Source organism: Drosophila melanogaster, chromosome 3R (genome assembly GCF_000001215.4).
Source record: "Drosophila melanogaster chromosome 3R".
Classification (NCBI taxonomy): Eukaryota; Metazoa; Arthropoda; class Insecta; order Diptera; family Drosophilidae; genus Drosophila; species Drosophila melanogaster.
In genome coordinates, this window is record NT_033777.3 from 25,924,656 (window position 1) to 25,948,194 (window position 23,539).

Sequence of the window (23,539 nt, forward strand, 5' to 3'; positions counted from 1 at the left end):
AGATTTTTTAACATGAAATCTTAACATACCTTAATGTGCGAAAGACCTGCGATGAGAAGAGGCAATAGATTAGTGGATTCGCCGCCGAGTTCAGCGGTGCCAGACTTTGGATGAAGGTGGCGATGGCAATGTTGGTCTGTGAGTGTGGAATCTGGCCAAAGACCTGCAGCAGATCGAAGATGATATACGGCGACCAGCAGATGATGAACACAAACACGATGGTCAATGTCATCTTGACCGTTTTGACCTTTGCCCGTGGAATAATGCCCCTCGAGCTGGCCCTCCTGGCAGGTGCAGCTCCAAAACCAGCACGTTCTGTTAAAATATAATTAACAAATAAAATAAAATTATTTTTGGGAACTCCGATTTGGCAATATGCATAGCCAGAAGATATCTTACCCGTGGGTACAAAAATGGAACCCTTTGCCCAAATCGTCTTTACGATGATCGCATAGCAGGCAGATATGATCAGCGCAGGAATGGCAAATAGAGTGGCCGACACCAGGCTCATGTACACCTGCCAGGCGATCGGTGAACCCAACTCAATCCAGCATTGCGGATGTCCTTGGATGAGCTTCTCCTCGTACAAAACCAGGATGGGAAGCGAAAACAACGCCGAGATGAGCCATGCGCCAGCCACCAGGTGACGGGCTCTTTTCCCTAAAAGCATAAAATTTAAATATATATTTAAGTGAAATATATTTCTAATTTAACTTAAATTTGTATATTTTTTTTGGTTAATTCCCGAACTAAATTATCCAAGCAGTGTAAGCAGAAGCCACAAACAGCGCTCATCTTTGGCTAACAACATTTGGCAATTAGAAAACTTTTCATACGACGACTTAACTTACACGACTTTGAGAAGTTCATGGGGTGTGTGATGGCATCGTATCTGTCGATGCTCATGGCCACCAGCACGTAGGTGGACGAGTATGTGACGCAGACCTGCGAGAAGCGGATGGCCTTGCAGGCCAGGTTGCCTGCCCGCCACGAAATCGTGATGCGCCATATGATGTCGGTGAGGACGTTGAGCAGTCCCACGCACAGATCTGGAAATAATGGACTGGGCATTAGAAGCAAGGGAAGAGGTCAGTCCCAATCCCAAAACTCACCTGCCAATGCCAGCTGTTTAATGAAGTAGTTCATCCGCGACTTGCGATTCTTGTTGATGAACATCACGAACAGAACAGCTGAATTGCCCAGAACGATGACGGTGAACAGGATCCAGAGCACAGCAAACTGTTCGGTCTGGAAGAGTGCAAAGAACAAAGTGTGGTCACATTTCATTAAACGCCTATCAAGTTCATTGTCAACAAAGTGTTAAGCACGGAAATCACGCATAAAACTCAATTTAATGCCATCCAAGCACACACACACACACACGCCTTGTTTATGGCTCTTTAAATAGCCATAAAAATGATAGAGCTATGAATTCAAGCTGGTTGGTGCGGCGGGCAGGATGTGCCGGCGGAAGTTTGCTTCTTCCAGTTCAGTACTAACAAGACTAGGACAACACGACATCCTGCACTCAAACACCCGTGGACGCTCACCCACACACCCAGACGTGATGGAAGACAGACAGCCACCGTTATTCCAGCAGGAAATTGCTGCCAAGATGAAGGACCTGCACTTCGAAAAATATTTCTTTCGACTTTTAAGGCAGTTTCACAGCTCAAAATGCGTGGCTTGGTATTTAATTTATAGAACTTATACTCCAGGCATTCGAAATTCAATTCATAGCACTCAAATCTAAAATTGTAACAATTCTTATATAGAAAACTAGTAGATAAAGAATAATGAACCCTTATTACTTTTACTTTTTTAACTGAACTGTTATTATTTTAAAAATATTTTAAACAGTGTGAAGTGCAGATATGACAGTGAGTAGTTCTGCTAGTTCTAGCTTATTGCCGAAGAAAATGAAATATTCTTTATACGCCCGCATGCAGTTTATATAGCAGAATATCGCATATATGCTAATATGACTAATGATCTCTTCATGGTATCTACAAAGTTTTTTGCTGCAAATTAAATTTGCTCTCAAGGCATCTCCCCCTATGCCCACGTCTATTGAAGTTAAGTTTGAATTATGGCCTCGGGGTCTTGCAGTCTGACGCCAACACCGATGTTGATGCGGACTTACTTAAGGGCAGGCCAAGTAAACTTGTCCCGAAAAAAAAGCTGAAATCCTGACAGGCTTCGTCCTTGGAACTGCGCTCAGACTGAAGACGCCCCACCTTATTCTACAACTTTTTGTCCATACCAAACTTGCAGTATTCACTTTTTGTCTGCTTTATTTTTGTTGCGGCCTAAGTGCGAGTTGTATATATAGAAAGATATATATATATAGTATATATATGAAGATATTTTGTTCCGGCGACTTTTGGGCGCTGGTAGCGCCGTCTGGCAAGCCAGTTCATCATGTTGCGCAAATTGGCGCATAAATCAAGAAACGAGCAAAACGGCTATTTGTACTCATTTTTCGCACAGTACCGTTTTTCATTATTTGCCGGTGTCGCGTTCATTATTAAATGTGGCTGCCTTCATTTGTCAGGAGTCAACATTTTTACATCTCTCCATCCGGACTTTGATTTTGATGTTTTACCAGAAAATGACTTGGCTCGTTTCCTTTAAGCCTTTATCGGATTTGAGCCCTCCACCTCGAGTGCAATTTTCTAGAATGACTCTCTAGAAAGTAAAGTTAAGGCAGTAGGAACTCTTCACGCGTTGCAAAACTTTTTCCCATTTGATGTTGGCTCAGCAGCATTTCTGCTTGAAAATTTTCGCACGTGTCTGCCTTTTTTTAAACCAAGAAGTCATCGAAAATATTTGCCTTTACAGATTCATGTATTTTACACTCAACGCTAGTAAAATCGTTTGCTCTAGAAAAGTCATAGGTATCGCTTTAGATGAATCATTATTGAACATTTAGGTGTATATATTGGTTTATTTAGCACTAAAAATGATATATATGATATCCGCACCATATTGACGGATGCATAAAAAATATAAGAGTAATAAATTTTCCTACTCTTTTTAACACAAAATAACTTTTGTCAGATTTCCTTTAGACAGCTTTAGATTTTTATTATGTCCCATGCTGTGGGCGCCATAAAAATGTAATAAACGGCACATTGTAAGCCTTTTTTAATGATCGACCATTTCTGGTTGCCTTTTTTTTGCTTACTTTTCCACCATTTTTACGTGTGTGTCTGTGTGCCTTTTTTGGCAAGTCATTATGCCTTTTTCAATTTGGCTTTGCACCTCAAGGAAATTGCTTTTTTTTTGCTGGGAGAACATTAAAAGTGCGAAATTTAATTTCAGCCAAAGGAAAAAAGAGTTTAACGCACAAGCCGAAGGCAAAGGATACAGGATAAGAACGCAGAGCTGGGCAGGAATGGGGATTTTGACCCGCCACAGCAACCGTAAATCCTCATTAAAAGGCAATTCTTGCAGAGCACCTGTTGCCGCTCACTTGGAGCTATGGAGCAACTTTATCTGCCGCAAACTATTATGTCTGATTATTAAGTGGCACAGCCATAACAATAGAATCCACTTGGCACTGGAGAGCCACGCGCTGCAAAATGATGGTATCCGCTTTCCTTAACCCAGAAGAGCCCCTCCTAGCGACTTTAAGTGCACTTTGTGCGGCTTTGGGGCTCGTGGTTCATGGCTTTAATCCCACTAAATCGACCGTGCTGACAAATCTCAACCGCTGCCTGCGAATCGTAAAATGCAGCAACAAAGACAAATGGGTGGCCACAAACAAAGGCAATGGGAAATTAATTTCGCTTCACAAGAAAAGGAGCCATTTCCACGCCCCACACCCATTGTTGCATTTGTAACGGCCAACGGCAACTGCGCTTATAAATCAGTTCATGGCTACAAGAACTTCGCGGCAGTCCTGCACAAAATATAGTATATCCTGCGGACTCTATTTCAATACAGAGAAGGTGGTCCCAATGTACACTGTACTGTATTTAAAGTTAATTTCCATGCAAAAACAAACTAGAGTTAGAAATCGATATTCCTTTAAAATTAAATTTAAAAATTAAAAATAGGTAATTTTATAAATATATACTGTAAATAAAATATATTATTAATTTAATTGCACATATTTTGGACTTCCGCTGAGACTCAGAAACTCAACCAGCAGTGATTGTCATGGATTAGCAAAATCCATTCAATATCGAAAATAGCGGCGACAAAGGATAGTCTGCTTTTATAGGATACTTAAGAGTCTGCAATACTTTCGCCATAAGCTTAATCAACTTCTATTTTCGTAGCTCATATTTAAAAAGCATCCAAGCTGAGGACACGGAGCATATGGCACATGGCCACCATTGTTGACTTTGTTGTTTCTTTGCTGGCTTAAGTTTTTACGCATGTAGTTCCATTTGTGTTTTAGAGTGTGTGGGTTTTTCGTGTGGCATTTTGATTGTGTCTGTGTGTAGATGTGGAAATGTGTTTTGTTTGTCTGCTTGTTTGTTTGCGTTTCCTTCGCACTTTTCAGGGCATTCATTAATAGCGATTACATTGTGCCTGAGTGTTTTGGCTCCGAAGAAGTTGCATAAAGTAAAATTAAATTCCATATTACGTATAAGCACAGAGTGCTCAGCCGGCAAATGGTTAGATAAAAAGCATTAGCAGAAAGTTTCCCAGGTCAACGAACTCTGCCAAAGCATATTGTTCTGTAGCCTGGACACTATTCCTGCTATAAAAATTCATACATATATTTATATATATGTTGGAGAAGGACACTTGAGCTGGTAGGATATGAGAGCGTATTATTTTGGCATAAAAACATGCATTTGGGTCAAGCCGAGCACATCAATCATGGTTTTTATAGTGGTCGGTGCGGCTTTTCAGACACAATGGTTGGTCGCTGCCGGTTTATGAACTGTCCTATAACCAAAGCCAAAACCAAAGGACACTGCTAAGGACTGCCCTTTAATTCGCCTAATGGCCAAACATTTTGTCATCAGCTGGCTTAAATCTTTCCCTCTTGTCCGTGCATATTTGGCGTTGATGTTGACACAAAATTGAAATTAATAAAAGCCCGGCATTACGGCCAAAACGAGCTGTGTGTACATGCTGTTGACAAACTGTTGAGTGGAAATTCGGGAGCGTGGGTGTAGAAAATATGAAAAATTGCCAAAGATTTGCCAACATAATTGCGGTCGGTTATGAAAACGTGGAGCGTAGAGCTAATAAAGACCAACTGGCTAACATAATGGATGTTAAACTGGTTTCAGAATTTATCCTCAACTACCCGATGGACAACTCAATTTAAGCCAAGTATGTATAGCTTTGGCTAATAAGAGATTAGCAGAATGAGTCTTAGTAATCTTTTAGCCCCACTGACAAGTGACCTACTAAACGAGTCGATAAATTTTTGGCAAGAAAAAAAAAAATAAAACAAAAAGAACCAAAGGCCAAGCCTCAAATAGTTACGCTAGTGACTCGTAAATTTTCGGACCAACAAAACACATTAATCAAATGAGTCGAACATAAATTAAGCTAGTTGCTCCAAAGGCGGCTATAAAAAGTAACAGATAGATAGGTCAGAGGACTGTTGTTGCAATGGAAATGCGTTCGGTATATAAATAAATTAAAAGCCAAAACATAAATATGAGTTGAGCCGAACTGATGTTTAGATAACCTTTGCGAGGGCCGAATTAAGTGTGTTGGCAAAAATAACAGATAAAGCAGGCGCAGCCAGCCTTGATGACCAGACAAAAGGAAAACAAAGACACGGTTGGACTGCACTGGACACAAATAAAATAAGTTATCTAATTACAATAATGGATAATTATTGAGGCAAAATATTGAATATCTGTGAAGAATACAAATAAACGAAATACGTCTTAACAGCTAAAATGTGTTTAGGCGGCTTAAACGAATTTTATTAAATAATTCATATCCATTTTTTCAGGTGTAATTTTGTAAGCCAGAGGCAAACAGAGAAACAATAAATACAAGCACGCGCCTAGAACTATGCAAAACAAATTATACCCTCCCCCCCCTGGCCAGAAATGGGATGCGGAGAATCTGCTGCGGTTGGCGGAAGTTATGGCCAACATGCCAGTGCTCGCTAGTTTGTGTGTGTGAGTGCGGGCTTGGCAATTTGCATAAACAACATAGGCATTTGTGATACGTACCAAAAGTCAAGTCAGGCATAAATTTGAATATTTTTCCCAGCCATTTATCGCTTGAGTAGGGTTTCCCTTGGGGCCGGCGATAATTAACACATAAGCATCAGACACATGTCCTGCCATCCCCCCTTTCGATGTATACATGTATCCTGTTATCCTTGTCTGGCCATCGCCATCTTCTGCCAAATGAGCTGAGGGACAGGGCATTAAGTAGCCATGCCAAATCGTTTTATTTGTGTGGTCAGCAGATAAGTTGACAGGCAACTGGGCGTCGAAAGTGAAGCCAGATTTTAACTAGACACTGCCTGTCAGTCACTAAGTAAGCACTTTAATATGCGTCTGCAGACAACTTCATTTGTCTGGCGAACTCATAAATTCAAGGCACTCCTCAGAATAGTTGGTTCTGTTCAAACTACAACTTGTTTCTACAACTTAACGATACCGATGTCTTTTCCTTCCTAGTGATATACAGAATAAAACGTAATTATAATTCTGAGGAATTTTTTCTATCAAAAATTCTGCACCCAATTAATTGAAGACGTACAAATTATGCAAGAATCCACTTTAAAATTGGTAAAGAACTTTTTCAGTGCTGAAAAGTTTTTAGCTAAACGAGCAGCTCACCTAATGTCCATAGACATCATTAGAAGCCTGTTGTCTAACTTTGCTAGAACTTCCTCTGCACAACAGCAATCCAAAAGACTAACCAAAATAGAAACTCTCAACTACAAAGTTTGGGCCAACATTTGTTTAAAGCTATTGCAAAGCAAAGAGGTGGAAAATGTAAGTTTGTATTGTTGATGTATCGGCTTTAACTCCAACTTTGACTACAACAAATGGCATTTCCTGCCCCTTCCGCCGCAGGAATTCAGGGAATTTAAGCAAGCACTGGTCGATGGGGGAAGAAGAAGAATGCCCGGCAGCCGGAAATGCAGCAGCACCATGAGGAAGCAGATCGGACAAGTTGGCAAAGATGGTCGACTGTCAGACGTGGAAGGCTACTGTCTGGCAGGCAGTCAAGTGCTCACGACTCCCGACTCCGGACTTTCGAGCAAGAACAAGTCGCCAGAATTGTTATTTCTGATTTTGTTGCAACTGCAGCTGAGCTCCTTTTTGTTATTTTTCCGCTTTTTTCACACCGTCGGGAACGGTGTACTGTATATACGTACTCTACATGGTAGAGTCGCACTTGGTGGTTGGATTTGATTCCATTTAAAGTAAGACCTGATTCTGTTGGCACTAACCCATTCCGAAGGTGTCAAGTCGAATAATTGTGTGCTGCCATGTTCTGTTATGCAAATTGCTGCGGTTGTTCGCGTTGAGGGATTTCGCACATAAAGTTAGCAAGAACGGGTATAAATGTAGGTTCAGCTAAATTCCCAGCAAGTGTTACTAGTTCGTTTGGGTAAACCACACGTAATTTGCGATGTTTGCACAGCTATTAAATCCAATTTAAGTTTAAAATTTAGCAAATGAGGACTACAGTTAGGCTATAAATGAAACCACTTGATTAAAATTGGTGTTAAAGTGCTAACACTTTAAAAGTAAATTTTTTGTTGCAATTTCGATTTCTCTAATACGCTTTGAAAATTGAATCTAAGTGGAATACTCAAGCGTAATTTATAAATACAATGGAAATCTTTGATTGAAAAAGTGCTTCACTATAAATGTGAAATGCGAATCAAATGCAACAGTAAATGTCTTACTGCTCAAGCGTAAGCGTATGTATGTGTGTGTGAGCTGGCATTATAAAGCGCTTTGTGTCAAAGGCAAAAATGCATGGCGTATACGTGATGTGCAAGCCAAATGCAAGCACGCACTTAATCATTTATGCACACACACACACATTGTCGGATAATGTGCCTGTGTTTGTGTGTGTCACATTTGACATTGCTCACGTAGAAAAAGGCATCAGGACGCGACTTTTACACGCCTTGGCAGAGTTCTGCCTTCAAGTTTATTCTGAAACTACTTTAGTGGAAACAGCAAATGTCATAAAGATAACTTACGAATACAAACTAGCCGATAAACTTGTTGACGTATGATTATTTAGGACTTATAAAAGGATATTCGCAGTGGCAAAAATATTTTTGTATTTAAATCCTTCTTAGACTTTAGCCTTGTATAAATCCACTTTCAATGCATTTGTTTTCATCAAACCTGGCATGGTCGGTTACTATTCAAACCAAAGATTACGTGTATTACTTTTAATTAAAAACAAATACCACGTGTTGTACTTTACGTTAACAAGATTGCAAATTTGTTTCGTGCTATAGAATTAATTAATTTAATTGCGAATTAAATTTGAGTTAGCTGTACAGTTTTGATAGATAAAATTCATGCGAAAAACGGACCAGGTGTAAAGCCAAAAATCAACAAGAAATAAACATGGCTCTTAATTAATTTTGTAAACGGGTTGTGTGCACTGTAAAACACAGAGAATATTACATGATGTAAACACACGGAAGCTGTTTGGCATCTCTCGACATCTCGACGTCGTTCAACCTGCGAATGACAGAGCCAATCGTAAAGTGCCTGCTGAAATCGAGGATGTTTGTGCCAATTTTATCGACATTGCGTAAATGACGGTGCCCATCGACTGCACCGCTGCCGTGTCTCCTCCCCTATCCAGCAATCCCATCACCTCCACCTCCACCCATCAAAAATACATCGTGTCTTGCCACTTTGAAGCTTTTTTGGCGTGTACTTCCCGTCCTTTGATGTGGCGTATTCGGTCTCACTCGCGATGGCGAAAGAAATTGTGTTTTTCTTTAGGTGTGTCTGCCTGCCGTCTGACATACATATGTATATGTGCTACCCCTAGTTGGAGTATATTACAAGTAAGAACCCAGAAAAATTCGAGGAATTCTTTAAGTGAATTTCAACTAAAACTTGATTTTATGAGGGGGAACGTTTCCTTATTTTGTTTAGTCCCAGATCAGGCAAATTCAGTGCGCTTGAAGTGAAAGCTAAGAGGTAAAGTTTTAAAGGTCATTCCCTGCTAAATATTTGAAGACGTGCTTATAAGGCACTAAATAAGCGCCGAGATAATTTTTCGTATACCTCTAACTTAACATTAACAAGAATAATTTCAATTTAGTTTTTCCCTATTTTTAACCACACTTTTCAGCTATTTACTCGTAACTTAATTTCACTTAAAGTGCCGCACAATTCATTGCATACTTCGGTGCGTTGTGGGATGTTGACCTACTTGTACTTGCCAGGCTATGTAAATAGCTCAGTCTCAGCCGGAGGATATACCCATCACTCCATCCACTTTCCACTTTCTACTTTCTATTTCATTCACTCTGCGTGCTGACACTTTTTCCGAGACTGCCGCACTTTAACTATTTACTGAGCATAATTTCGCTGTTGGTTTGTCGCCTTTTGCATTTTCTCATTAAGCGCATTTCGCGCACTTGCACAAAACCAGATGGCGATGGAGCTGAAGATGAATGTTCTCCGCTTCGGGGGATTTTCCCGGCATCCAATCCGCATTTTCATGCGGCTTAGTGTCGTAAAACTCCAAACATTCTACTGCAATTATCTGGCCGGGGGGGTCATCTGGTCCCTTAGGCGCGGATTTCAGCGCTTTTACGATTTGCATAATTTACACAATCGTATTTTTTTTGGGTGCGATCTCCTTTTTTTTAGTGTTTTTTAAGTGCCACCCTTCGTCTCGGTGTGTTTTTTTTTGTAACCCAAATGCAGTCGTGTGTTACGTACCCTGCTTTTTTGGGTTGCCGCCTTGCATTGCTCATACGCAGTGTGGCCACCGAGCAGCAGCAGCAGTAGCAGTGGCAGTGGAGCTGTAATTGACTTGGGCTATGCAAAATTTATTGTGTGCAGCAGCTCTTACTGCTTATGCATGCAAATTGTAATGATGCGAAAATGTAGTTGCGGGCTTTTCACCCAGCATTGCCACCAGCACTATTCCGTTTTCTCTTGAAAATATGTAGACGTTTTTTGCGAGCCATTTTATGTGTGTTGCGGGCTGTCAACGGAAGTGAGTGGCGTTTTGCTGCTTATGAAAATGAAATTAAATTTTTTTTCGAGTATGCGGGAGGTGATACACCCCGCAGACAGCAACGCCCCATTGTTCGGGCTCTTATCGTCGCAGCTTATTGTTGCACAAAATGTCGCTTGATGTCAGTCATTAAGTTCACTTCCGGAGAATGATTACAAAGCTATGAGGAATGGGGCAATGGGAAATAAGCCACAAGGATATGTGCGCACTTATCTGTTGTGATAAATGCGGGTCTGTCCGTTTCTTTTGTAATATTGTTTTGGGCATGTTCTTGTTTTCCTATGAGAGCAATCCCCCGGGCTAAACGCAAATACAGTTCAGATTCCATAATTCAAGTTTTTGTGGGACAATAGGATGAGCTAGGGATGGTTTTTAAAAACGGTCAAAGGTGGCCATTATTTTTCCTATCTCTAACAATTAAATAATAAATTGCATAAACTGTACTCACATTTAAGTACTATGAATTTTAAAACTGAATAATAAGTATAATTTTCTTGTTGTTTGATGGTGGATCGATTTATGGAAGTTCCACTGTAGTTATAAAGCATACATTTGTCAGCAATCTGTAACAGGAATGGCCCTGGGCTTTGTTTGCGCCTCGCTGATTGCAGGAATACTTGTAACTGGGAGTCATGGAAAACAAACAGCAGCTTGAAATCGATGCCAAAGGTTGGATTGGGTGATTCGTGGAAGCAGATGAAGCTCCCCAAATTCCGACTCGGCACAGCGGGGAAAACAAATCAATTAGACGTTAAAAAGGAAGCACAAATAGCAGCAAGGCACCTAACCAAAACCCACATGTGGATAGGTTTTCCCCCTCTGTTGTTTACTTCGATTTCGAGTATGGCGATGGTGATGGCGATCTCCCATGACGACGCCCACTTAATGTTTATCAGTTGGAGGAACGCTATTAACGCCATGTTGATTTATTGCAATTTAATTTGGTTTCAATTTGGGGTTTTCGCCTCGCCAGCAAGTATTTTATTTCACAAATTATGTGCAGACACGACTGGGGCGTGGCATTGGATTTGGCCAGACTTGGGCGTTTTGGTCCTGTGGTTATTTATAGCGGTTAACTCTCCCAAGAGGACAGCCGCAAAGATTGATTATGGACAGTAAAAAGGTTTTCCCGTCCATAAGGGGAAGTTTACATTTTATTTGATTTTTTACGGCTTACGAAAGGCACGAAGAAGTCTTTGTAATAAAAACTTTGAACCAATTTTTGAGTGCCTTTTGGCCTTTCCTATTATTTCCAGCACTCTGCTTCCTCTTTGGTAGATTTTCCAGGAAAATATAGCTCATATGTAAATGGCTTTCACTCTTTCACAAAAGCATCGCTTCTGGCAACTCTCTCCTGGCTTTATTGATTTGCTGTTTATTGCCTGGCCATAAAAGTCAACCCATGATGGCGGGAGAGGGTACTAAAAGTTTCCGAGGCAGACTCCCCTTTTAATTGTTGTGCCGAGTTCAAAGTTCGAGCGTGACAAATAAACCAACAATTAACTTGAACACTCATTAAGTCAACTCCTCATCCGTCCATCCATCTTCCACCCTCGTTTTTACTGCAAAATATTTGTGAAATTAACACTTTCATTGTTTCGCATAAGTTTATTGCCTGACGAGCTGGCTCAAATTCTGGCAGACTTTCGATGCCGAGCAGGCAAATTATAACAATTAGTTGGCTGAAGATGCTTATTGATTTTGTTGGTCAAGTGACACTTTGGGGAATTTGAAGAGTCTTTTCGTAAATACCACCATTCAAAGACGGTACACTGAACTCGATATTGAACCTGAGATCTGAACTACTAGCAGCCTGTGAATTTTTGGTGTCGGTGAACGCTTGATGAGCTGCCAGAAATCGGCGAAGCTGAAGTGTCAACAAACCTGTCCGGCGACCTCATTACGGTTAGATTAAAGTGGCGGAAGTGCATTGACTTTCAATGCCAAATGAAATACAATTCTCATATTTTATCGAACGCAAACACAAAACGGGAAATGGCACACTGAGAAAAAGGAATGGTATACATAATTTCCTTGATGTTCAAGGTTCTTTATCGGTTTACATTTAGGCGATAAAATGTGACGCAGGCTTACTGAATGCTTTTTGTTTTTATTATATAATGCATGCATAACTCCAGTCTAAGCGGATTATCAATATTTCTCCAGAAAAGGCTGAAGCCATTTCATCTGTTTTTCTCTCACTGCAGCTGTCACTGGTTATTCCTGGTGGTAACAAATCCTTATAAATCGCTATGACACATCCAACTAACAGGCGACGTGCCAGATAAAACTCTTGTCAAAACGTATTTTATGAGCTAGGCCCAAGGATTCGAGGAGGCACAGCGAGCGACAGAAGTCATCAAGGACCTGCGGCCATACTGCCATCCAGGCATCCTGACCGCCCTGCCTTAATAAAATTGATGTTGGAAGAGCCACAGTGGTCGCATAGGCTGGCCAATGGGCAAATAATGTTGTTAACTCATTTTTAGCCAAGTAAGCGACGCTCGGTCCCCATGGTCACATTTGAGGGCAGCCCATTGGCCATTGGCCCATTGGCCACTCAAGCACTTGATGGCCTTGTGGGCATTTTGTTGTGTCAACAGTGTGTAATTAAGCCCAGCCACGCGTGTCAGCCGCCTGGAATTATGCTTTAATTTGCATTAAAGCTCGGCAAGTATAATTACACCTCGACTTGGTGGGAGCAGCAAAAAGCAGTTCAGTTCGCACATATGTTTATTTACTGCCTCAAGGGCTGGGCAAACACTCAAAGCCCGGTACCATAAACAAGCAGCTCAGCTGAGCTCCATTCCTTGGGTAAATTTATTTTCGCAAGCCGCCAACGAACTTGACAAAGGCAAATTAAATTGCTTAAAAAAGCGGGAAAAATGGTAAAAACTGTGCGTTAAGTGGGAAAAAGGGGCTCAGCCAGTCTGTTAATGACGCCGCTTTGTGGCCACTAAGTGTTTAACCTTGCTGAATCAGAAACAGGTTCGGTTCAGAACCCAGACGCCGACAAGGACATGTGTCCTATATTTTACATGCGTCAAGTCTCGCCGTTCCGCAGCCTTCACATGCTTAATTTTCCTTAGCAAATAAGCTTAAGACACATTTTTACGCTAGATTAATGAGTTCTTGGAATTGACGCTCTTTCACAGAATAATATTTGCCAAAGCAAAGGAAATTGCGGTGTGGGCCAAAATGTTGCTGGCAGGAAAGCCTTTTTAAACGGCAGAATTTAACGCTTAAAATTTAAGCTTAATCTCCTAAAAACCTTTGTTTAAGGTCTAAATATGATTTTATACAAAAAACTTTGTGTTCACACGCATACACCCTTTTTGGGAAGGCCAATTTAGCCACTATTATTAAATTGGCAAACAGGCAGTGTAGGTTTCTTTTTTTTTTTTTTTGGCAAATATTTGTGCTGTCACCCTAGAAAATGGCAATTAATTTTGTCCTTTGATGGCCACATTAGCCCGCTCATCAGGGTCATCATTGTTTGAGATAAATTGTGTAATATTAATATTTATGTATGTATGTGTACACGAACCACATGAGGTCCGGACTAAAATTAGATATAGTGCCACTTCATACGTAGGAAAATCAGAACGTGGGTGCCTTGGAAATTGCGGGGGTCTCATTAGAGCATATGTAATTATAGAGTAATAAGCTAAGATGCGATGTGTGAAGGATAAGCCAAGGACTATCGCAGATGTAATATTTTCCTCGCACGCGCACCAATCTCCCTCAATGTCCAAACAAAATGTGCGGCTGCATAATATGCCATCGTTTCCTCCGGCCAGCAAACAAACATAAAATGGCGCAATGTTGTCGATTCTTTCAGGGAAAGTGGCTTTGAGTCGGAAAATTCGTTCGATTCCGTTTATTTGCGTCGTCTAATGCCCCCAGATCCGCATTCTCGTTTATTGGACAGCAATGCGCAGTTGGCCATGGTCAACAGTGTGACATTGGCCAACCTTCCAGCTGACCCATCCCCATGCACTTGTAATTGGCATATCTGGGCCAAGCGGACTTAATGTCCGAACCCTCAACTTTAAGGTGAGATTTCGAATTCACTGATCAACTTAAACATGATTTAATAGTGTTAACAGGGGATTTCGTGAGACTTTGGCAATGGGAAAAACCAATCACAATTGCGCCACGGATGACCGCTGGTCAGCCCAAATCCCTAACTAAGCCATTTGAATTGCAAATCATATGAGACCCCTTTACGCCTGGGATCCAGCACCCAAAAAAAAAAAACATACAAACATTCGGGATTCTCACGGCATTAAGAAAAATGTTGCCAGTTCAGCGACCTTTTTATGCCACCGCTTTTATCTTCACATTTTTTTCTGACGCCTTCTGTGTGACAGATTACCAAAAGCAACTTTCGTTTTGAACTGAATCAGACCCATGTAAAATATTTTTTATTTATTTTTCATTTGCTGCGAGTTGTCAAAGGCTTGTTAATAAGGGTAAAACTAAATAGAGTCGAAGAATACATACATATATTTTTGGTTATTTTATTTAGACCGGATTGTTTCAGACAAATTCTATCTAGGCATCGAGAATGAACCACATTAAAATAATCCTCAAATACAACTTTGAAAGTTCATACTATTTGATTAAATTAGGAATATTATAATAAATTGTTAACATGTAGGCAGGATAATATTTATGTTATGGATTATGAACGAACATACTACACAACTGTTTACTTAGAATACAGCTGTATAGTACCAAAATATGAATATAATATTTTTATTACCAGAAACCAACTATGCAAACAGCGAATCAATAAGACTTAGTTGCCGTGATGTTATTGTGACATCGGTTGCTCAGGCGGGGAGACAAAACCCTTAACATCGCTCTTTGTCAACCAAGATGCCATATGGTGCTGCGGCTCCTAAAATCCCGAACGCGACTCCTCTTCACTGTGGTTCCGAGTCCTGCAAAAGGACTCATTTAAATAAGCCCGAATTTATGGCACGCACATACGCACGCACACACACACACGCACACTCACACTTTGAGTGATTGGCGCGTTTAAACTTGGCTGACTGGAAATTGGCTCGGCTGAGGGATACTTCCGTTCCAACAATGGTGTGATTTATACGATGGTGCGTATGGAAATTTCATTACATTCATGGTGTGCTCTTTATGGCATTCTTTAGCGGGGGAGAGAGGCAGAAGGACGAACGGAAGTTTAGTTTAATCGAAGTTGTTGTCACGATCTGCTGGACCCTCTGATTGATTGCCCCTCATTGATAAAGAGTGTTCTGTTACCAAGCCACGCTCAAAAAAATAAAAAAAAAATATGCAAATCCTTCACGCCGGCAGAAACTTTCGCCTCTTCTTGGGTTTTCTTAATTTCAAACTGCCAAATGACATTTGGCGTTTTATTGTTTTTTCTGCGACTTGGCTGGTTGACTTGTCAGCCTGAAATGAAGTTTGCCCAGTTCGTTGCTTTTCCATTGCGAAAAGGGAAAATTGTAGCAAATTGAAAATTGTACCGTCAAGCAACAAGCAGCGTCGGCAGCTGTGACTTTGTGACCCTTTCCACGCAGTTATCCTTTGTTTGAATTCGGCTAGGAACTACAGAGAAAAATGCTGCAGCTTCTGGGAAAAATAAGTATTTTATTTTTTTTGCTCTCCAAAGATCCTTTCTGCTTTTGCATTATATAGAAAACATTTTTTGCCAGCATTTAATGGTTTTTATATTGTACATATAACACTAAAATATAAGGAGTAATGTAGATACATTTTGTTTGCAGTGAGTCGATTAAGATGGAAATCAAATCGCACAGCTGCGCCTTTCATACACAATAAATAAATCGCATAAATGGCCAATACTCTTTCTATTTTTTCGCACCCACCTCATAAAAGTGAATCGAATTGAAATTGTTTATTTTTAAATTGATAGGAAGTAAACTTGTCCGAAGTGTGAAAATCGGTATTTCTTAGTAAATGTGCAGCACTTATTACAACGCAAGGCATTTGGCAGCGATCAACAAAGTTTGGATTTAAGTGCCATTTTTCAAAGGCCAATTGCATTTTGGAAGAAAAATCTCAAATTCTTTTGGCTCCATCATTAATATTCAACCACCATAAAACTCATTCCGCAACGTAAATCATTTTAATTCGTATTTAAAAAGGTATCCCCTGCCACCTAATACCCACGAAAGAATAAAACCTCTTTCCCCAAACGTGAAATGAATTTAAATTTTTAAATCGCATTTTGCGGAATAAAACATGTATTACAAATTGCCACTTATTGTACTACTGTTCAAAAGTTAAAATTCAAAATTGCATGCGAGTAGTACAGCTGTGGCTTCAAATTCAATAAATAAATTAGTTTGTGTGCGAATATTTTCGTACTTTTTTCCGTTTCTTCATTTTTTTATTTGGTTCACACCCACCTCATAAAAGTAGAACGAATTTAAATTGTCAAATTCGCCGGGGTCGCTGGATGTGGAGTTGCCGCCCGTCTCCAAGTCGTGACTTGGCGCCGCTGTCGTCTGGATCTGGACCATTGTGGCCGAGGCTGTCGTGGTTGCTATCGTTGTTGGCGCCAGCATCACGTGTGATATCGCAGGTGTGAAATATGTCAGATTAACTGCAGCCACGTCGGTTGGCGTTAGGGACTCGCCGCCAGCGGCCACGCCCCCCGCCCCCTGGGTGCCATTGAACGACCTTTCCGTGGAGGTGGAGGACGCCAGCCCCGAGGATTCGGAGGCGGAGGCCAGGGTGTAGTAGAGTGAGCTATCGAATAGCCTTAAGTGCAGCATGATTGCGCCTCAGTCTGGCATCGCCTGAAATAGGGGGAAATTAACAGCGAAAATTAAAAGTGTGCTTAAAAGTGTATATATCTTAAAATATATGGCCTCAGCCAGCGGGTGCTGCTTAAAAACCCATAAATCCGAAATGAAAAGCTGCGTAATAAATGCTTTAAGTACTTTCCCAGCAAAATACGAAAATATTTGCCTCAGTTAACATGGCTTCTGTGTGTAAATTTCGGTACCCAGCAGGTGCCGGATTTTCGGCCTGTTATTAATATCGCGCATACGCCAGGGGTGACTGGTGCTTGGGTATGGTATCTCGGTCGTCCTGATTCCTTGGAAATTAGTAATGGCTTGTAAGATAATACCACCGGGCTGATACTGTAGGGCAATAAGCCTAACATATTTTATTACTTCCCAGTTGGATAAGTACTCAAAGGGACGCCATTAGAAGCCGTTTTAGCTTTTGAAAGCAACTAGTGCTCTTACCAATACGAATTTTATACTAATTTAAAAAATAAATTTCTATTTTTTTGTTCTATAAATAAACCATTTAATTGGGATATTTAGGCGTGACCCATTTTGGCTTAACCCCTCAACTAAGTTCAGTGATTTGGGTTGATTTATGACACCAAGCGTGTGCGAAGTCATGCCAAGAACGTGTTCCTAATTGAATAGATGAGACTGGCACACGATTTGAACCCTAGGGACAGGAACTCGAGCAATTAGCAGGCAACAATAGACATTTAAACCAAAAATGGCATTGTCACGTCGCCGGTGGCAAACAAAGGAGCTGCTCAACTTTGATGCGGCCTCTCGAAAATTTATGCATGCATATGTGCCTGAGTCTGGGATCCATCTGTCCATGTTCGTTGCTCTTTGGCTGCAACTTTAAATTGATTAGCCGCAACTTTGAGGGCAGCCCTCGAACGACGTGCCCGAAATTCGCAAATAAGTTCTCCTTTAAAATGTGCAAAAACTTTTGTTCGCCGCAGCCAGGTATTTGGCCCACTAATGCGAGCACGCAACTATTTGGCCAATGATTTATATGAAAAACACCCGTCTGGGTCGCTTCTTTTCCATCTGACACATTCAATTTGGTCAGGCACAGCTGCTCAGCGGGTTAGTTGCCATTTTCCTGGGCTTTTTCAGGCGAGGGGGAGGAAGATGAGCGGCACCACATGCCGCATGTTTTTGTAAATGTATAATTATCATGTGAGAGGGCTGTAATATTCTACAGAAATATGAAATATGTTGAGACATGAAAATCGAACTAAAAGTTGTATATAACTAAGTATGAAACTGACCCCCAAGAAACAATTAAAAACAGTAATTACTCCATAAACTCGACGATTGTTAGTAGGGAAGCCCGTTAGCTGAGTTTGCCCGATATTTACATATGTAAATGGCTCAAGAAGCTTTGAAGTATTTTGACTGGCAAATCAACCCATTTGAGCTTTGCATAAGTTCGTCTCGGTATTAAAGTTTCAGGCTGCTGTTAATGCGCATTTAATTTGCATGCAAAATAGCCAGAAAAGTGTCTAGTCGGTAGGCGGCTTCACTCTAGACTCAGATCTGGATTCTTGGCATTATATGTGGCCTAACCTTTGCGGCGAAGAGGAAAGCGAAAGCTGAATTTGATTGACATATTTTGAGTAAGCTGTCAGTTGAGCCAACACTTTTCTTGGCGCCCGAATCGACTCAGGATACTGCCGTTGGCATTTTGTTCTAGAATTGACGCCTAAGCCGTCGAGCTGCATTCAATTTGTGAATAAATCAGAGAAGCGTTCAAGAGGATTCCGATATTTCGACAGAAAGTTTATCAACAATGAACCTGAATTAAGTATACTGCGAAAAATGAGCAGTCTGTAGCGTAAGAGCGAAAACGTGTTTTGTACAAATAAGTTTAAGTGTTCTCAGAAAATTCATTTACAAGAAGTTAAGCTTTTCAGTTAAAAAACAATTGACAAGCTGAAAAGATTTAATTTGAAAATCGAATATATCAATGTGTTTTTAAAAGGTATAAGTAAGTGTATACTTGCAAGGACAACATTCTTTGCAAAGTCAAACTTGGTTGAAAATATGACTTTGTGCCTTTGCAAAAAGGACCACTCCTGGAATTGGCTAAAACAACTGAGTCGCAAAGGACCCCTTTTAATCCTGCGACTCCTCAAACAGGAGCCATCCTTCCCACCAAGAACTCAGGAGCCGAAAATGCCTCCGGAGAACATTGTGGGTTCCAAATTCGAGGTGACTCGAGGTAAACTGATGCGCAGCTCTTCCACGAGGTGGACTCTATAATCGAGAGATCCCGCCGGAGAAGCAGCATCCGTTTCACCGCGTGGCTTTGATGGCATTGGATTACACGGACATCGAGTTCGAAATGCAGGAGGGTATACTTGGATGGTTGGAACGCGACTATGACAGGAGAAATTGTTAGAAAATCTAAAGCAAGTGAAATAATTCTCAGCAAATGTAATTGAAGTCATTTTTAGGGCCTGAACAAAACAAGTTTTTTAATTGACATTTGTGAATCCTGCCACCAGTGCTAGCTTATCTCAGAAAATCAGGATTACCAACGGATCAAGGACTTAGTATTAAGCCTTTAAGGTCCCAGCATGAGTTTCGTATTCAGATTCGGATCCTTCAGTTGAGTGCTATCTGTGTCTCGCAAATCTCAGTTGCCAACTTGGCAAAGGACTTTCTTTTGTTTGCTGCAGTTTGTTTTTGGACGAACTTTTGTGCAACGTTGCGTATGAGTCATAAAAGTCGAAAGCATCTGGCTTTTGTTCTTCGGGAGCCACTTGCAGCATATTTATGTTATGTTGTTGTTCAGTTTTGGACGGCATTATATAAACCATTACACTGTCTGCTCCGGAGTCACTTTCAATGTCCTCCATGACAATTGCCGAGCATATATTGTCCTGGGAGGGGAAAATGGCGTCGTCATGCTGCCTCAAAATGAAAAATTGATTTCACAGCGAAAAATATGGCAGCGACAAAAGGCAAACGGCATAAACTTTATTAGGTCACTCCATCCTGGCCAGTAAAACACAAGGTCCACCCCAAGACTCCACCGTGGTCATTCTTTTTTTTCCACTTTTCCGCCTTATGTTTATGGCTGGGACGTTGCATGCGGTGCCTTTCTCCGTATGCACTTGCAGTTCATGGCAATCAGCGTCATAACGACCTAAGTTTAGTATTTCATTTCAGTTTTATGGAGCGTGACTCGTGTCCAAAGGATAATTGCCAGTGGGATTGTATTGGGAAAAATGGCTGGGATTATTTTCATTATGCTTGCGCATGTCTCCTATTCGATACTTTTGATTGTGCCAACAGCAGACTAATTGACAATCCGAAAACCATTGTCGGATAGCAGCGATCAGACTCTGAAAATCCACTTAAGGCGCTACAGTCTTTTAAGTAGCCACTAAATGTAAATCTAAATGACAGCATTGTCGCACGTCGTCGACTGAAAAGCAGACACCGAAACACACGCAAATTCGAAATGGTAGCCAAGAAACTGGATATCGAGGCTCGTTCGGCTGTCTCAAAATATTTTCCACCCGTGTTTCGTTTTGCTTTCCCCAAAATTGTAAATAGTCGAGGCGAGCAAATTGAAAAGTTGCAGCCAGCGAGGTAGTGGCAAATGGGTGTGAGTGTGTGTCTACAAAATTTGCGGCCCCTTGGCATGGTCCCCATTGGCCAAAAATGCCGACTCGTCTTTTCAACGTGGCTGCCAAGGCACTGTGGCCCATTGAGAAGAAATTCTTGGCGAATTTTAAAGTAAGGGGTTAAGTCTGAAAGTTCTATAGGTATAAAATATATTAAATATATAATAAATAAATAAATTGCTTAAAGAGACTATCAAATAAGTTCCCATTTTTAATTTAATTTCTGCAATATTATTTGTTTTTAAAATTTCTCAAGAAACATCTTTCGTCAGAACGTGCGCACTTTATTAAACGAATCCATTCATTGCACATACTCAACCATTCAAAAAAGTGGCAAGCAGACTTTCTTGATGAAATAATACGATAAGAGTTCACAACTTCTCCTAAAGATGACATTAAATTTTGACTTGCCTTTAAAGCTCGAAAAAATACACCACAGTGCTGGAGCGGCATTGAATGGCATTTTATTTTATTATTGCACACAGCATGCGCGCTGGCTGCTTGTGTATTTATATTCAAATTTGTAGCACCTGTAAAACAGTTTGCAAAACAATGAAGACGCAGCCAGTCTCTGGTGAGGGAATGTCAGCTGCTGCCCCATCAACCTTTTTGGATCCGCCCCATTCCGAATGCCAAAAGTTAGACAAATGTATGTAAATGGAAAATGTGCTGGGCGAAATTGCGTCAAAACATTTGCCACACGAGATTAAGTTGGGCAGGTCCATGATATGTTTTAAAGTTTGACTTTCTTATCGGCCAGCCGGAGACCAGACATTATGGATGAAATGAGGGGCAGAACTTGAAGGGCGCGTGCTAAGCTAAGTCTAAAGCCATAGACATGAGTTTCTTCTCGCCTGGCAATCAGACAAAAGAAAAGCTAAAAGAATTGCGTATACGACGCGTTGCCTTGACACCTGGCGTGGGCAGCTCAGCCATTTGCCATCGAGTGAATGCCATTTTTTTTGTTTCATGCTTTCTATATTTACGCAGAGACTCAAATGGGAAGACAATACCATTTATTATGAGTTAATACAATAATTTATAAATACTTTTAACCCCGTGTCTACCTGTCGTCTGTCAAGTTTCCCGAATGTGTAAACACACTTAGCGTTTGATTGATATTTGGCAACAAAACATGAATGACAAGTCCCTGAAAATTGATATCCACATCGGCTGAAGGGAAACAACCCTTTCTTTATTTTTATATTCATCAAGCGATAGGAAGAACGCCACTTCAAATTGGTGAATATAATTAATTCGAGTGAAATAAATACCGGGTGTCGAGTGAAAGGCAATGGTTAAGTCCATTAAGTCAATTATAAATAAATTATGCTGCCTTCAGTTCCTGCTGATTCCTGCGTAAAAGTAATCGCCAAAGTGGCTGGAGGGCCTTAATTACCTGAGATGGGGAAAAATGAGGAAGAAATTCCGCAGTTCTGCTGGGAAATTATTATTATTTATGCGTATTCAAGGTATGCACTGCAGGTAATTGTTTCTCCTGGCAAATGAGTTGTGTGGGTGTAGTAATAAATTTCCATTTAGTTTGAGCCCTTAAGAATTCCAAAGGAGTAACCTCAACGCATTCGGTATTCGCAAATACTGCTGTTCAACAGTTAAATCACTTAGTTGATGGGTTCTACTAGTTAGCTAATGAAAATCAAATGCCACGAAAGCTTAACCACAGCCCCAGGCGTCTGTCTCTTTCACTTACTCCCCGTCTCCCTCCCTTTTCCATCATCGGGCATTTATATCTGTGAAGTATAGTACGTCAAGAGTGAGCTATATGCCGCGTGCTTTGGGTATAAATTATGCAGGGCACATACATTGCTAACTGCTCTGAGAGCAACGCGTTCTGTGTTAAGTAGAATTTTGAACTTGACTTAATTAGACGCAAATGCAGAAAATAGAAAACGCCACAACCGCAAGTCCCGAGAAAATTCGAAAATGATGGCAGTGATGCGAAGTCTAAGTTTTGGCTTATTTATGTGTTTATACATATGGCTTAAATATTATATAGAATTTAAATCCTGAATGCATCTTTTTTGATTTGTGAAATTGTAATTACCAATGATCCATAAGAAATTCAAAAAAGAATGATGTAAGTCAATTCAAAACAATTTTCAGTCGATTTAAATATTTTTCCTAACTACCAATGTTTAAACAATACACTTAAAATGCTGTGGACGAATATATTTAAAATTTAAAACTGTATTTTTATGCCCATCGACAGATAATCTTTGAGTAGGAAAACAAATTTTAAAGAAGGAAAACGAAATTTCAAATTTTCAAACTGGAATTTTATGACCACAGTAAGCTTATTTCGTAGATTATCTACGAGTATAAAAATACTTTTAAGTCCTCCGACCACGAATAATGTGTATTGAAGGCGGCTGTCCAAATTCTATACCATATTTCGCTGGCAGGAAAAAATGCAAATTCAAGTTTATAGTTTCCCCATCAAGTATCGCGCCCAATCTGGCGACTTTGAAATAGAAAGGATCTAACTCGCAGGGGGAGTCCATACTGTCCTTACTGCAAAAAAGGCCAAGTAAGCAGCTCCACTCGATGGTAAGTCCTGCGTTTGCGGCTTGACTGTGAATATTCACAGTAAAGCGCGTGTCATGGTGTCCTGAGATAGGAGCTCACAGCTGAAAGCTCTGCTCCTTCGGTGCCTATTGCTCCCAAAGGCCGTCGCTCGTTAATTAATCAAAATACTTACCACCGAAGCTGCTGTCAGCGGGTTTTCCCCGACCTCTTTTTCCTTTTGGCCTGGTCAACGAACCTGCCGCTGCCGCTGGAAAACTGTCGCTTCGTGCGTATGGACAAACAATTAAAGTCACGCGCGAGTATTTAATTAAAAGCTGAATATTGCAGCAAGTGCTGCGGCCAGGAAGTGTCCAGAAA

General features: G+C 40.7%; 1 protein-coding gene and 1 long non-coding RNA gene across 3 annotated transcripts in view; one reads left to right on the forward strand and one right to left on the reverse strand.

Moving 5' to 3' along the window:
- CCAP-R (Crustacean cardioactive peptide receptor) overlaps nucleotides 1-23,539 on the reverse strand; it is a 32,772-nt gene that overhangs the window by 1,157 nt on the left and 8,076 nt on the right. For both annotated transcript variants that reach the window (NM_001382065.1, NM_206574.4), the window contains exons 2-6: nucleotides 16,602-16,994; nucleotides 1,113-1,248; nucleotides 852-1,049; nucleotides 400-660; nucleotides 30-315 (exon numbers count right to left, since the gene is read on the reverse strand). In NM_001382065.1, the coding sequence (NP_001368957.1) occupies nucleotides 30-315; nucleotides 400-660; nucleotides 852-1,049; nucleotides 1,113-1,248; nucleotides 16,602-16,970 (1,250 nt within the window). In that variant the 5' untranslated portion in view covers nucleotides 16,971-16,994. The remainder of the gene's footprint in view (nucleotides 1-29; nucleotides 316-399; nucleotides 661-851; nucleotides 1,050-1,112; nucleotides 1,249-16,601; nucleotides 16,995-23,539) is intronic.
- Nucleotides 6,746-7,361, forward strand: lncRNA:CR34024 (long non-coding RNA:CR34024). Its single transcript, NR_048496.1, has 2 exons — nucleotides 6,746-6,938; nucleotides 7,020-7,361. It is a non-coding gene; the product is annotated as a long non-coding RNA:CR34024 (long non-coding RNA).